We start from the raw sequence: 15,711 nt of genomic DNA, 5'->3' as shown, positions 1-15,711 counted from the left end.
TTAATCGTATAAATAACCTCCCAGTAAAATCTGCAGCCTTGAATCTCCCCGGTAAACACACACTGTAAAAAATCTCTGGAAAATTCTAAGGCTTTCACAAATTTTAGAGTTCTTCTTTGTCTCTTTACAGTCAAATTCGTGGATTTCTTCGTTCTATTTCCAGTCGTCATCTAGTCGGAGGAAAAATTGCGTATTTTGATGCGTCTCAAGTCATTGATTTCGTAATTTGGTGAGTCTCTTTGTCTCCGATGAGCCGTCAACTTTCGCGATTGCAAATCTGCTTTTGGTCGTTTGGTTTCTGCAATGAGTTGGGTTAAAACGAGAGGAGCGATGTTGACTTGAGTTTTAGATTTTTGTTTAGGTCAGAGAACAGTGATGAGAAGTTGGATTTCTTCGATTTCTGTATCAGAGTTCCTCTTTAGGGTTTAAGGCGATGAAAATCTTGGGTCCTTAAATGTCCTTATAGTTTGCAGTTAGGTTTTCTGATCCTCTGGTGGAGAAATCAGGGTTTATAATAAGTAACGACGAATCGATTTCAAAAAAAAATTGTACACTTTCATCCTTTTTGTGTCTACTTTGTGTATTATTCGTGTTTGAGTTGACATGTAACTCTTGGTTTCTTGCAGTGGCGTTTAGCCTGAAAGCAGAATCATCCTGGCTTGGTTCCCAACTTCTCTCATTGTACCAAAGAATGCAATTTCCGATGTACAACAATGGAAGCTTTAATCCTTCACCAGGAAATGGTCCTCCTAATCAGATGCATTTGCAACAGAATCATGCGTCACATGCCGCCCCTCCTCCTCCTCCTCCTCCGGTTCAACAAGCATATATGTATCCGCCTCCTCCACATCCTGCTTCCTCGGCCACTCAAGCTCAGCTGAACACAACGCCAGGAACAACTCAATCCTACACAAATTTATCATATTTGTATCCCTCTTCACAGGGCGAGAACCAAACTGCTCGTGGGAGCTCACAGCAGTTTCCTTGTCATCTTCCACCTGTTTCAATGTTACCTCCCCCTCCACCTTTACCTCCTGGTACTCTTCCATTTCATTTTCTACCAAGTTTCCCACTTTCTTTCCCCGCAAGAAGTTTGGAACCTCCTGGGATGCCTCTTCCCCCACCGCCTCCTCGATCTTCGTCGCCACTTGTTGCAGACACCGCTTGTGATAAACCTGAAGCTGCAAAGCATGTTTGTGAAAGCGTGTCTGTAAATGGCATGCTCTGACCATGAAGGACCTGATATTGAAGACGCTAAATCTTTAAAAGAGAATTCTTTCCACTGTGATGATACTTCTCCACCACTTGAGAGGGCAGGGTATGGTTCTCCTTTATGTACTGATCCTGACATTGAGATGGAAGGTTCGTGTGAGAAAATTTTATTCTTTTACTATGACCAATACCAATTTTGGTGCTTCTTGTTTGCCTGGTTGTTACATTTGGCTCTCTTTTTTTTTCAGATGATATCACGATGCCTGAGAATGAGAATTACACAAGCCAACCTCTCAACTGTGGTTCTGATCAAGTTCCTGGGGCATATTTGAAAACAGAAGGGGCGCCTCCACAACGTATTTCCGCTGAAACCAATTCTATCACAGGCATCACCATAAATTTTCAAACAGAGCTTCCTGGTTCAAAATCGTATGCTCAAATCCACCAAGATACAGATGATGGTTCCAGACAAGCATCTTCCTCGCCTTATTCTGGAAAAGCCAAGATTGTTCCGGAATGTGGTCTGGCTGACATGTATGATCCCTTCGTTGACAGCTTTGAACCAGCATCTGTGAAAGTAGATTGTGTTCAGGAGCATGAACCAGTTAATGACTCATACACTGTACCGAAGGAGAGCATTTCCTCAAACAGACCACTGAATATGGAAGAAAACAACCAAGGTGTTATTAAAGAAGTTCTAAGTGAGTCAGACATGACAGCTCGGGTCAGTGTTTCCTCCAACATACCACCTGACGTTAAAGAAAACACCACTGGAAACGATATTAGAGCAGTGGCTTCTGAAGATAACGATGAGTTTGGTGATAACGTAGAAAACAGAACAGAAGGTAACAGCCATGAGACAGGGACTCCAGACTCCCATAACGAGAATCCGAAAGCAAATAACAATGTGCGTATGGGGAAAAAGTCGCGAGGGGATTCAAAGGAGAAAGATTCATCAAGGTCCATGAAGCTTTTCCAGGTTGAGCTAACGAAATTTGTGAAGGGTCTTCTGAAACCATCGTGGAGGCAAGGGAATATGAGCAAAGAGGCGTTTAAGACGATTGTGAAGAGAACGGTGGAGAAAGTTTCAAAGTCAATGGAGGGTCGTCGTGTACCCAAATCAAGAGTTAAGATCGATAGGTATATTAATACTTCGCAGCACAAGCTGACCAAACTCGTCATGGTAAGCAACATAAAAGCTTTGGCACAATCTCCTCAAATTCCATCATTACCGAATCAGACTCATCATGCATGGTTCTTCATTTTTTTGTTGACAGGGTTATGTAGACAAGCATGTCAAAGCATAAAAGATAAGAGAATCACGTAACAAGTCCCGGCTCTAACCAGAGGGGCGACGTCCAGATTTTTTTTTCATGTTTTAAAATTTGATAAAAAAATGGCTCATGATCTATTATCGTAAAACCGATATCATTCTATATCTATGTGATTAACAAAAGGGACTCATAATCTAAACCTATTATGTTGCATTCTCAAAAATTACATTTTACCGTTTACTTTATTTTTATTAATCAATATTATGGTAGTACTAGAGTTTCTCCAAAAATCATGACACATCACCAAAATTATAATAAAAAACCAGTAAAAACAAATCATTAATACATATCAATTGCGTACCTCAAGAATCCATTAGTGGAAAGCTCACTGAGTTAATGTTAATCACAACGGCTTTATAGTTGAAGAGAAGAATTTACATTATGTTTGATTTATCTAGTCGTAATGCCTCCGTAGCATAGTGGTATTGCGTTCGCTTCGTAAGCGAAAGGCCGCGAGTTCGATCCTCGCCGGGGGCTTTAATACTGGAGCCTTTTTTATTTTTTTGGAGCATTTTTTCACTTTAAGAGATTACTACTTTACTAGATCTTCGCGTCGGTAGGTAGACAACAATGATGCATACGGCCCAGATTATCTTTTTAAATTTGAGATCCGATCAGTTTTGTATTGACCCCAAAAAAACAATATCTATCTTTTTTATTGAAATTTCTTTTGTTATTTTTAAAGAAAAATATCAACGGTTTGTCCAAGCAAAGATTGTCGAAGATAACGTGTCCCGTTTATAACCCCCAATCAGTGTTCAAGAAAGCGTTAGGCACTAGACGAGCAGTGATATAACGCCTAGCGCCTAGAACGCTTAGTCAGAATCTAGACAATTTTTAGGTGTTTTAAATGTTTACAAAATAAATTAATTTATTATATATTTTATAGAATACAATATATAAAATTATATAGTTTGTTTATAAATAATAAAATTTACATATTATAAATCTTAAATATATATTTAAAATTCAAATTATACATAAAAAATAAAAGAAATATTATAAATATTAAATATAAAACGTTTAGGAAATAACCGCTATAGTCTATGAACGCCTAACACCTAAGTGAGTGGTCTATGAACGCTTACCGCCTAGACCGACTTTTAGAACACTGCCCCAAGTTTCTAATCTTTGGCGGTGTATTTGAAAGCGATTCACAGCTTTGGTTTGCCATACTTGGCATATGTACGTATATGACTCAATTTTCTTAACAAACTATTTTTGTTTAGATTTCTATGAACGAAGCACTACCCCACGAGATCAGAGCATGCAAATAGTATTCTTTAAGTCTAAACAATTTTTTTTTAAAGTAAATTATATCCGTGAAAAAACTTTTAATAAACAAAGAAAAATTCGTATTGTTCACTCTGTTGAGTGAGGAGGTCCCGACGATCTTCATCTCGAGTTTTATATTCCTTTTGAGGAGGAAACTATTTGAATACTAATAAAATATTTGGTATAAGATTTCTTTGAAAATATATACTAGATATATAGTTTCTTTAGTGGCCTATAAGAAATAAAAAACAAAAAATGTACCAGAAAAATAGCCTCCGCAAAACAAAACAGAAAATTAAAAAAGAAAAAGGAGAAAAGGAGAAAACAAAAAGAATTGCATGCCTAAGTGAATGAATTATGTGAAAAGGAAATAAGGTGGACCTGTTTTTTTTTTCTTCCTCTCTTAACTTTGAAGCATGCTGGTGATATATGAAAAAGAAGTTTATATAATCATATGGACCAATATATATCCCATTTAGGATAAATTATCTCTATCCAGTAAAAGATTCTAAAAACGTAAATATTCTCTGGACGTATCTATATCTTACTATTATATTATCTAATGCCGATCTTGACAAAGACATGCTCACTCTGATAATGAAAATGTTAATAATATTTATTGTAAATTACATTAGAGAGCTAAAAGGAAATATAAATGTAGGTTGATGAATTAATGCTATCTAAGAATAGTGCAATGAATACCCTTTTTAGGAATTATAATATATTTTCAACCAATCTGTAAGAAGAGTTGTGGTGTAGGTAATTAATAGAACTTGTTTGAAAGAAAGAAAAAAGAAATCTTATGGCAAATCTTTGAATTTTCTTGACAAGTGTGTGCCCATCTATATCTAAACACATGATTTATAAAAGATCAAAAGGACCACACAAAAGGAAAATAAGTTATGTTTTCAAAACCAATAATTTACCAATGGGGATTAATGGCCCTACAACTTGGAGAAGAGGAGAGAGAGAGTTAATGAAAAAGAAAGAGAGTGAGAGAGGACTAATATTGGATGATAGGGATCAGTGCTTGACTGCAATTCAGTTCTTAACTGCTTCTCTTCTTTCCCTTTCCTTCTCTGACCCCTCCAATCCCAATACCCACCCTCCTTTTTCTTTACATATTTCTTATTTTATTTTATTTGATTTCGGTTAGATTATGACTAAGTACTTGAGGTTATAATTAAGGGGGTTCGATACATATCACATGTCAAGATTATAAACCTCAGAATGTTTAGTGAAACGAGACCATTACATAGAGAAAAAAAATGTTTAGTGAAACGAGACCATTACATAAAGTTTAAATGCTCCTCTAATGTACACAGATGTGTAAGGAAGATTATATACGGTATACGGATGAGTGTTTGTGAAGCCTTTAATTAAGCTTCACGTTACAGGTATATATATTGAATATGTATATACATACGTACACATTATTGACATTAAAAAAAACACAATAGTTATATTTGAAAAAATTAGTTAAATAACATTTAATTTGATCATAAGTATATGTAATTACTAATTATAGTACATATATTAAGGGTGGAAAATTTATTTTGTTTTGATTAGAAAGTTTATTGTGCATAAATTTGACCGTTCTTACTAGATTCTCTGCATTTCTTTGACCTAAATATAATCTCTCCCTCACACACAGTCACGAACACGTGAATGTGAATGTACTTATGAGTATAATTCCATCACATTTATTAGCTCTCTTATTGAAATCAGTCGAGTATCGACTAAAGACCACACCATGCGATTTCTTTGATTTTGATGAACAAATCAAAAGTCAGCAATTACGGAGATGAGGAAAACGCTAGATAACTATCTCATCTAATTTGCCTTATATACACACACACATGACACATACACACTTACATATACATTCTCAATTATGTTGATATGCGTGTATGTACATGATTATGGGTGTGACGCATATATACAAACGAGGCTAGGGTTTGGCATGCATTATATATTGCCGTACGTCTAGGCATCGTAAACGGCAACCTATACCTATACTTCTAATTTTGTATCTATATATAGAACATATGCATGTACAAATATACGTAGTTGTTAAAAGAAAATGATAGTTGACATAAAATTATTGGAAACTTATTGGTGTTTGTTTCTGACGCCTGGCAAGTAACGATCTCTTCTGTTTCTTCCATTTGAATTGTGCACAAAATGACTTTCCTAAATATGCCATTACAAGAATATTTAGCAATAGCGCACTTAGAAAATTCGTAGTTAAAGACAATAATACAGAGTTGGGGAGTCTAATCTCTTGGAATTGATGTGGTATTTGATGATCGGACCGCATTAAGATGTATGATCGTATATACTGCATTTATATTACTTATTTAAAATATTATTGTGAGTGATAGAGCGAAACATAGAGAGAAACTTATACGAAGCCCGAATTAGATTATAATAATAGTGAAAGTAACTTTCATACTATAAAAAAAAAAAAGAAGAAGAGTGATCCAATGTAATTACGTGTGAATTTATTTTTGGGATCCAAATCTTAACACCTGATATCATATTTCTAAATTCCAAACCCTAACTATTAACATATTATAATCCATTGCGATTACTAGCTAATCGAAATTATACATGAAGATGCAAGACTATAGATTATGTTAAAAAAGAGGCTCTACATCCTTGTTTTATTTCCTTGTTTTAGATATTTATGACAAACCTATATTGTACTATCTCTGTTATTTGATATAACTATATCGTGTTTACATAGGTCTTCATCAATGAATACAGAAGACAATCTGCGAGAATTCATAGAATAAGAGCAAGCAAAACCAATGAGACATATCAAAACGTGAAATATATAGGTATAACCACCAACCTCTCGCGTTATGAATCTCATTGTTTGAATCCAAATCAGAGATTAATCAAAATTATTAAAACTCTATATATACATACAAGAGGAAATATATAGATCAATCCAACAATACGCAAATATATAAATTTAGAAGAATACGTATACATATAACATATGGTATGTATAGTATAGATATATAGATATCTATATGAATCTTTCACGAATCTGAATCATTGTCACTACTATGACGATCCGTATCATGATTCGAGCTCATCAAATGATGAAACGGTCTAATCAAACTCGAATTACCCGTCATCATCTGTTGCTGCGACGCCGTATTGGCATTGGAGCTAAAGAGCTGAAGATTGCCAGCTCCATCAACGACATGATGATGATGATGATGATGATGATGGGAAGCTCCGAGGAAGGAAGGATACGTCGGAAATAGAGAGCTCATTGCCGGAGGAGTAGGACCGAAAAATAGCTGAGATCCGTCTCCGGCAGACGAAGAAGGAGGAGGCAAATTGAGATTATTATTATTATGAACATTGGATATTGCGACAGTAACGTTATTACCGGATTGGTCTAACGAGTGTTGAAGATGTCCGAGGTTGTAATAAGAGGAAGTGTTGTTGTTGTTGTTGTTGTTGTAAGGATTGGTCAGAGAGAAATGTTGATGGTTGGTGTCGAACCCGTGATCTTGATTGCTGTTGTGATCATCGTGTTTGATCCATTTTCCTTTATCAAGATCGAAACTCTCTCTTTGTGTAGTTGTGGTATCGGCTATTCTTGGTCTTGTTCTTGAAGAAGAGCCACCAAGATCCCAACTATCCAAGAAACCAAGATTGGTACCTGGAAATGCTGTTGATGATGATGATTCTCCGATCCCCGAGTTTCCAAAGATAAGATTTGGATACATTTGGTTAAAACCATGTGGGAATTGTAAAGGAGGAAGCTTGTCTACGTCATCTTTTGCTGCTTCTAGTAACCAATCGATGACTTTGCTTGGCTGACTCAGCCCTAACCGATCTTGAAGGTCGTAAAGCTGAATCGCTGTTGGTACAGACAACCTTATCCTCCGGTCTCTAAGGCCACGGACTGTGCAGACTTTGCTGTGTCTGTCTTTGCCACCGAATGTTCTTGACACTCGGACGATTCTTGGATTCCTGAAAGCTGAGGTCCATTGCCTCGAAGATGATACCGAACTCGGCTGATTCTGCTGCTGGTGCTGCTGCTGCAACATGTTGTTTAAGTTTACTTGATGATTATCTTCTTCTTGCTTTGCTTGAATGTCTTCTTCATCGCATTCTCTTGATCTCATCTCTATTAGTTCACTCAATTGGAACTTTCTGAGTGAAGAACAGATCTGAAACAAGAAGAGAAGAAAATTAGCCAATTTAACAACATAAAAAGAGAGGAAATAGTTGTTATAGCTTCTAATTATGGATTGAAATTGAGGTGAAGTGATTATATTGTTTCTTTTTCAAATGTTTGGGAGTAAAATTCACATGAAAACAAAGCAATATGTGATTGATCTCTTTGATTCTTGGATTCTGCATCTAAGAAAAGAAAGCTCGGAAGGATACGAAATTCAATCTAATGCATGTATGTTCTTACACCGATATAGAAGATTGGTAAGCTTGAGCTCCTAGTTTAAGATCTAGCTTGACAGAGAAGAAGAAAGAAGAAGAAGGAATGAAGAGATAAGAAGGCAGAGGAGGAACAATATGAAGTATTTCTTTTTTTAGTAACTCGAATTATATATCTAGATTATAATGATTGGGGAAGTTAAATAATAAATGGATTAAATATATATATTTTTATTTTATATTCCAATTCCTAGGGTTTTACTTTGGGTATGAAAGGAATTTATGCACTGGGACAAAAAGAGGTGCAATTTATGTAGTGTATATATTGATACTCTGATGGGAATGTGCATGTTTCGTCTAACACTCACAGTCACACAATTTTTTTTATAAAATCTTTACAATAATAATTTCATATTATTTTTGTATTTTTCCTTTTTGGGTTAAACTTTTAATTAAAGTATAAATGTTTACCAATCCTTGTAAACACAATCGTCGCTATAATCTCAATTTAAATTGGTTGTATTATATTTTTTTGCAGACGAACAAAAAACATTAACTCAATCGTGCGGTAAATTAATGTTTAAAAGTCGTTTAAAACATGTTTGCAGTTGAATTAAAGTTTTGAATGGGGTAACAGGCAAGTTTTAAGTAAAAACAAAAAACAAATAATATATCAATTAATCGAAGAAATGCAATAGGTTTCAAAAATAAATAGAAACATATAAAGAAAAAACCTAAAATTTATTTTCCAAGAGATTCGTTTGAAAAGACAGTTTTAATGAAGAGTAGAGAAATGGAAAATTCAGTTAGTAGGCAAATTGTTGATTTGCATTATTAACGAAGCCGACTTGTTGAAACTTGAAAGTTTGAAACCCTAAATTTAGTGATAATGAAGTGTAGATTTGTTAAAATCAAATAGATGGGAATGCTTTCATGCCTAATAAATAACTTGTGGGTTATATATATTTTGAACATATAAATACGTAGCTAAATATATTATAGACTGACAGCTAGAGGATGTAGGATCTCTCTCTCTGAGATATAGAGAATGGACCAAAGAGTATAGGTTTTTCTTTTGAAGCATCTAATGCTTAAATACTCACAAAGAGATTTGTGGACCACTTCTCTTGTATGCGTCTTTGCCACTGAGATTTTTGCCCACAATCACACCATTTTCTTTCCTCTTTGTATCCAAGTTGATCACTACCTACTATAAAGTCTCCTATATTTGACCGCGCCTTTAACCCAATGCTTGTTACAAATGAAGAATATTGTGTTTTGATGTATATCATATGGTTTCCAATTCAGAATTGCCGCAATAATTACTATATTCATAATCTCGTTATCAAATTCATTGCAACAAAATCTGCTATACATTATTTATGACGGAGTTTTTACGAGCACATTAATCTTAAATTAATTAGTAGAAAAATGGTTGAAGCTTCCTAGCTCCACTAACATAGTTCTATAGCTAATTTTCATAAATATACTCATTATTAATTTGTTTAGTACTTATTTAACTATACAAACATATGAGTTAAAAAAATAGCATGCACTTTTGATCTGCAAAACATTTGCTTGTAGCAAAATACAAAGAAAATTAAGAGAACTGAATTGAAGTAGAGAACTAAGAGATGAATGATGATGATGGGACTTGAGCTTCTGTGCTTAAATTCCTCCGACTTTTCGTGCATAGGATCTTGTGATCCTCATACGGGCCATACCGTATACGTTTTACAAATATGTATGTACTGTATACGAATATATATAGATATGTTTGATACTTCTGACTTTTGGCTGAATTATGTCAAAGCTCTGCAAAATTTAAATTTCAGTCTGCTCATATAAGTTTTCTCCATGTGCAGTGTTTAATAACCAGGTTGTTTATCCTTGGCATACTTTCTCAAATAAATAGTTGATCAAAAATCTCTTAAAATAAATATAGATTAGCTCTAGAAACCCTAATCTACGATATTTATTAATTATGCCCTTTATAAGAATGCGTACATGCCTGCCTGTACTTTTCTACAACATAATTGTCTTTTTGGGATTTCTCTTACAGCAGAAATTAAAATGAAATATTAAGCAAACTTATAACTTATAAGAGAAAAGTACGAGATGTCGGAGAAGAAAAGCAGAATGTGGAGTCGCATGCCTAGAATGTGAAAATGATGGTGGCTGAGATATTACACACCACGTATAAAAATGGCACTAATTAACCGTATTTACACCAATAAACAATGCATTTCTTGCCGTTGATTATCCGTAAACATACAAATAGTAAATTTTGTTGTTCTTGCAATTTTAATTGCGCAACAAAAATTCTATATTTATATATGCTCTAAATTATATCTGAAAATGATTCTAGGCTTTGTAGCCATTCTAAATAATAATTCAAAATTTATATCTTAAATAAGATTGACTAAAAATCTACTATTTCAGTTGATCATTTAACATTAAGATTGTTAATTCAAACTGCACTAATCATATTAACGCAAGGGAATGACACTGACAAAAGAAATTATAATGTTGGATAATAACTTGGTATACTCTATCTTAAGACAACATTTAGGGTTTACTAATTAGACGATGGGAATGTGTTAATATCACTAATTAGACATGACTTAGTGGTAATCATACAGGTATAAGTAATCATTTACTTAGCTACGGAATTGGACAGTTTTGTGACGTGGGAACACAGATTCTTGAATCCAAATCTCTTGAACTTTGCCTTAAATCATCAAGACATTTTAGGGTAATAAAAGCATCTTTATTTTCTCTCCTCCGGCCATGTATATTTTTTCTAACAAGAAAAATTCACTGTACTTAATCTCAAGGTTGAAGAAAATATTTCTCATAAAAAGTAGCAAACTCCTCTACTCATAAACGTTTTTCTTCTTCTTTTATCTTCCCGATTTACTGAATGTGATATAAAATAAAGCACTGTAATAACCAAATCTCAACAAATAAAAGTACTAGCAGAACGAATATGATGGAACTGTTAAACAAACTAAAAAATACTGTAGCATTAACAAAAAACTACTGAAGAACAGTGAAAAAAATTGTCGCTAAATTTGCCGTTGGAATGCTGAATTTTCTTTTAGTTTTATTTTCTTAAGGGTATTAATGGTAAACAGTCCTGCTGATTTCATTAACTTAAACAATAACACTAATTTCTTTTGTTAGATAAACATCTTCAATTGACAATGATAAAATACTACAAATGAACCCTAAAAAATGGGTTAAGCGTTCAGAAATTTTGGCTAAAAGAAAATTAACCTTTAATGTAGTTAAATATACAAAACCAAATTATTGAAAGAGACAATTCCAAATTTTGTAATTTTCCACAGAAAAAGAAAAATTAAAAATTAGACAAGTTGGTCTTAAGCTATCGCCATCACACCGTGTACAAAGTCGCAACTCGGAGTCTTACAAATGAAAAAAATCATAAAAATATCCAAAGTTTGATACTTGCCTTATGTGATATCAACGAATCATAATTCATAACATACACATCTCTTTGATTTTTTTTTTTTTTGGGGTCAGAATACATCTCTTTGATTTATTCCGACTACAAGAGAATCAAAAACAAAAGAATGAAAAACGCAGCCTAAGTGCTAAAAACGGTGTCGTTCATTATCAACAGTACACGATGGCCTAAGAATAACGTCTTTCTTCTTTTTCTTGTCTTTTCGTACTGAGCCGTCGTTTTCGGGTCTGATCGTCAGTAAATGCAGAAGGCTCATGCTGAGACAGACAACGACATGTCCTTGTAAGAGACAACACCAAAAGGAGTAAAACCACCAAAAAGTAAATTGGTTTAACTACAATATTAATAATCGACATACCCATAATATAATATGTATGTACATACATGTTGATGCTGACATACATACATTACTGCTCTTCCTTTTTGTATTATTGATGCAGTAAAGGTGCCTCCAGAGTTTGCTGCACATAAAAACACTGAAACTACCCGTTTCTCTCTGTGTTTTACTGTTACACTACGAAACCTCTCACTCTTTAAATTTGGAAAAAAATAAAAATAAAAAATCACGGGTTACAAGTAAGACAAAACATATATGGTATAAGGTTTTATATGCCGAGACAAGGATTGGCTTTTATGGATATGGAAGTAAAGGACGTACCCATAAGGTAGACAAATTGATTAACATGATTTTATATGTTGAATTTTCGTTTGTAATATTCACTTGGATTCCACTCTTTGTCAGTAAGCGAAATAGCCTCGAGGGATTGAGAGGAGACAGACGGGAAGATTATATGAGCCTGCAAAGGAAGGGAAAATGCAGTAGGAAAAGTTACTGTATGTATATGGAATAGTGAAGTGCCTTTAATGTCTGGGGAGCAAATAAGCAAAGGGGACAGATACATAGAGTAAGAAATTATTGCAGATCATGTTTTACGAGCTTGGACCCTTGAAAAAAAAACAATGCTGTGAAAACATTTATGCAGGTGAATGGCTGAGTCTGGCTTCTAGTATCAGATAACATTTATACAGAACATGTGATAGTTCATACAATATCCAGGCACTTATCGAATATTCCTAATAGCATCTTTGATTGAGTTTAGTGTGCCAAGAGCTCAGAGAAGGAGATGAGTGTAAAACAACAAGTACTCAGAGCAGGACTGACTCAGAGTTTGCTAGATATCCAAATTGCTCACAAGCTAGTTGTCAAACTTATCATTTATAATGTTAAAAAAAAAAACTTATCATTTACGCCATATATAGTACGTAATCTATTAATTGAGAACTTTCTGCAAACTAAAGGGACAATAACATCTTTAATTAGCTTTATATGGATCAAAACAGAAGAATGATGATTGTCCTGAGTCTTCTGACTGTTTGTTTCTTGACTGACCTGAGATGATGATTAAGCTATACCCATTGGATAAAATTAATACGCAGTTAAGCTTTCTTACATATATAGAAACAAATTATATACACATAGCTATTCTTGTTCATCATCAATCAAAACAAAATCGACGACAGACATCTATATATATATATATATATTATACGGCTCTTCTTTCTCAATTATCTCATTGTGACTATCAAAAATATGATTTCACATGTAGCAGTGTTATGGTTTGCAGTCTCTTTAAATGTCCAGTCGCCACAGGCTCCTGTTTCTTTTCTATTATTCACTCCAATCGAGTTACGATACGTTAGAATTACATAAATAAGAAAACTCTTGTCATCAAGTTCTGAAACATAAAATTTTACATTGGTCATCAGTTATATATTCTATCATGCGTAATTGAAATTTCTCAATCAATATATATATATATATATATATATATATATATATATGTATTATTTTTTTTATTGGACAGTATGGTAACATATACCTTTCTTGTTGCAAAAGATTTTTGAAGCAGAAAATAGTTGAATGCCAATATTCCAATTAATCCGTTTTGTTCCTCATAGAGAAAGATCAATGTTCAAGAGTTGCTAGAGCAACTCCCCGGATCACGAATTAAAGTAAAGAAACTAGTCGTATCGGTTTTTTTTTCTCTTAATTTTATGATGTTATGTCCAAAATGTACAATGAAAAAATAGTAGTATTTTAGCCAAAGCCGTGCTTTTATAGTGTAATGAAAAAGTCATTTGCCTCAAGCCCCCAAATAATATAATTAATTTTAGGGTCCTTAAATACAAAATATCTTTTATGTTGTAATGGTTAATGTCTCCTCCTAATTTGATATGCACATGAATTCAGCTATTCAAGCCTCACTTCCGCTTACAATAACTACTTTTTTAATTAATTTTATATTCTAACTAAAATTTGAATGATTTTAATAATTATTTTTAAGAACAGTTTTCTATTTTTGTTTTTTAATTTTTTCTTAAGTTTTTAAGAATTTATTGTTTGTAGAAGAAAAAGATATATAACACTAAGAGATTTTTCAAAAACTTAGAATTTATTTATAATTTTTAATATAATTTATATTATTATTGTTAAAATATTATAATATATATGTATTTTTAAAATTTGCCTTAAGTCTCTAAAGTTGTTCGTAAAATAACATGTACTTTCTAAATCGTGTTTAGAACAGCCGCACGTTTCTATTGATTGAGAAATATAAAGTTGGGGGATTTATTCGATGACTTTTACGGTTTTACCCAATTTATATAATCTATTTGTTCGACGACAAAAAAAGAGAGAGAATATATGAAGTATTTATATAACTTGGTCTGTAATAATAGTTTCTAAATTAAACATGCCCTATCTAATTAACATCAAGTCCGTAATTAATTTTTATCTTGTTCTTTTGTAAATTTTTGTTAATTTATGGAGTTATTTTTTTTTGTATGTTTTAAATCTTGATACGTGTTGAGGCATTTAATATTTAAGACGGGACATTTTCTGTAAACTAAAAATAAGACAGAACTAGAAGAAAAGCCCAACAGTGAGTCTTCATGGGCCGAACCGAACTGAACTGAACTAAACTGAACTAAACTCCGTACTAATTTTGTTCCTTCTCTCTCTCTTTCTCCGTCTGTCGCTTTCTCTCTCGTCCTCCTCTGTTTCGTAGCTTCTGCAGCAGATCTCTCTTTGTCCTTCTCTCCCTCAGATCACTGTAAGTACAACGACACTTCCTTCCTCTTTCGATCTGTTCCCTTTTACTCTATCTCGATGTGGTCGAATTCTTAAATTTCTCTATCTTTTTTCTCTATTGAGCTTGATCTGACTCATTCTTTCATTTACTTTTCTTCTCGATTCATTTCTGATTAACATTTCCGATTTCTATCATTTGTTATTTTATTGGTTGCTTCGCTTCTGAATTAGTGTTGTTCTTGTAATAAGTGTTCTGATCTTTTTTATTCCTTTTTAGGGTTTTTGTGTGTTTATGTAAGCTCAATTTAATCTAGAACAGTGGAATCTTAGACCTTTTTTGTTAGATCGTTGACTTTTATCTGAGTTCTAAGAAATCGAATCATCCTTTTTTATTGATCGGAAGCGATTAAATGTCAAAACGATTTACCACAGCAGAGAAGGTTTTGTTTTTCTCCCTGAATCAGTCTCAACAATTTCGTCTTAAAAGTTAGGATCAAATGATACATTACACAGGTTCTTTATTGTTTGTGTTTAATCTCAAGCTATGCTTTTGTACGAAGAGCATAAATTTTACTACTTCATTTAATGTAGTAAGTCTTTTGGCTTTTTTAGTCGATTTCGTTTTCGATGCTCTTGTATTTTTCCTTGTTTTCGTTTTCCATCCTTAAATCTTTCTTCGGGTACTTTCTTCATTTAATATAGAAAATCCTTTATAAAGTTGTGTTCTTTATGCAAAAATGTTGTTAGTTTCATTAGCGAGCCGGAAATCCTAAAACCCTCAGTAACCGATTCATCAGATTTCTGCAAATTAGCAAAAGCCCATCTTTGAGCATCACCACTACTTACTTATACTTAGAAAATCAGATGATGCAATACATAGCCTGGAT

The 15,711-nt window shown here is 33.5% G+C and overlaps 3 protein-coding genes and 1 non-coding gene across 4 annotated transcripts in view; 3 read left to right on the top strand and 1 right to left on the bottom strand.

Annotated features, from left to right (window-relative positions):
• Positions 1–73: 73 nt before the first annotated feature.
• Positions 74–2,709, top strand: LOC18012896. The gene is made up of 4 exons (XM_006394487.2): positions 74–229; positions 627–1,362; positions 1,461–2,395; positions 2,490–2,709. The coding sequence occupies exons 2-4, from the start codon at positions 1,215–1,217 to the stop codon at positions 2,517–2,519; spliced, it is 1,113 nt and encodes a 370-aa protein (XP_006394549.1). The 5' UTR covers positions 74–229; positions 627–1,214; the 3' UTR covers positions 2,520–2,709.
• Positions 2,710–2,951: 242 nt separating this feature from the next.
• On the top strand, positions 2,952–3,023 carry TRNAT-CGU. The gene has a single exon. It is a non-coding gene; the product is annotated as a tRNA-Thr (tRNA).
• A 3,751-nt stretch (positions 3,024–6,774) lies between these two features.
• LOC18012363 (transcription factor TCP5) lies at positions 6,775–8,400 on the bottom strand. Its single transcript, XM_006394486.2, has 2 exons — positions 8,272–8,400; positions 6,775–8,020 (listed from the first exon to the last, which is right to left on the bottom strand). Exon 2 carries the CDS (start codon positions 7,973–7,975, stop codon positions 6,872–6,874), a length of 1,104 nt encoding a protein of 367 aa, XP_006394548.1. The 5' UTR covers positions 7,976–8,020; positions 8,272–8,400; the 3' UTR covers positions 6,775–6,871.
• A 7,161-nt stretch (positions 8,401–15,561) lies between these two features.
• The window catches only part of LOC18012443 (ras GTPase-activating protein-binding protein 2), a 2,570-nt gene continuing 2,420 nt past the window's right edge, over positions 15,562–15,711 (top strand). The window contains 1 exon segment of the mRNA XM_024151047.1: positions 15,562–15,566. Coding sequence (XP_024006815.1) covers positions 15,562–15,566 — 5 coding nt within the window.

The sequence above is a fragment of the Eutrema salsugineum genome, unplaced genomic scaffold (genome assembly GCF_000478725.1).
Source record: "Eutrema salsugineum unplaced genomic scaffold, Eutsalg1_0 scaffold_6, whole genome shotgun sequence".
Taxonomy (NCBI): Eukaryota; Viridiplantae; Streptophyta; class Magnoliopsida; order Brassicales; family Brassicaceae; genus Eutrema; species Eutrema salsugineum.
This window is presented reverse-complemented; position numbering and strand designations above follow the sequence as displayed.

What these genes read in the sequence shown, in the direction of transcription:
- LOC18012363 (XM_006394486.2), bottom strand. Translation starts at nt 7,975, where the DNA reads ATGAGATCAAGAGAATGCGATGAAGAAGACATTCAAGCAAAGCAAGAA.
- LOC18012896 (XM_006394487.2), top strand. Translation starts at nt 1,215, where the DNA reads ATGGCATGCTCTGACCATGAAGGACCTGATATTGAAGACGCTAAATCT. An exon ending in TCCTGACATTGAGATGGAAG is followed by an intron (nt 1,363 to 1,460) that starts GTTCGTGTGAGA and finishes TTTTTTTTTCAG; the next exon opens with ATGATATCACGATGCCTGAG. An exon ending in AGCTGACCAAACTCGTCATG is followed by an intron (nt 2,396 to 2,489) that starts GTAAGCAACATA and finishes TTTTGTTGACAG; the next exon opens with GGTTATGTAGACAAGCATGT.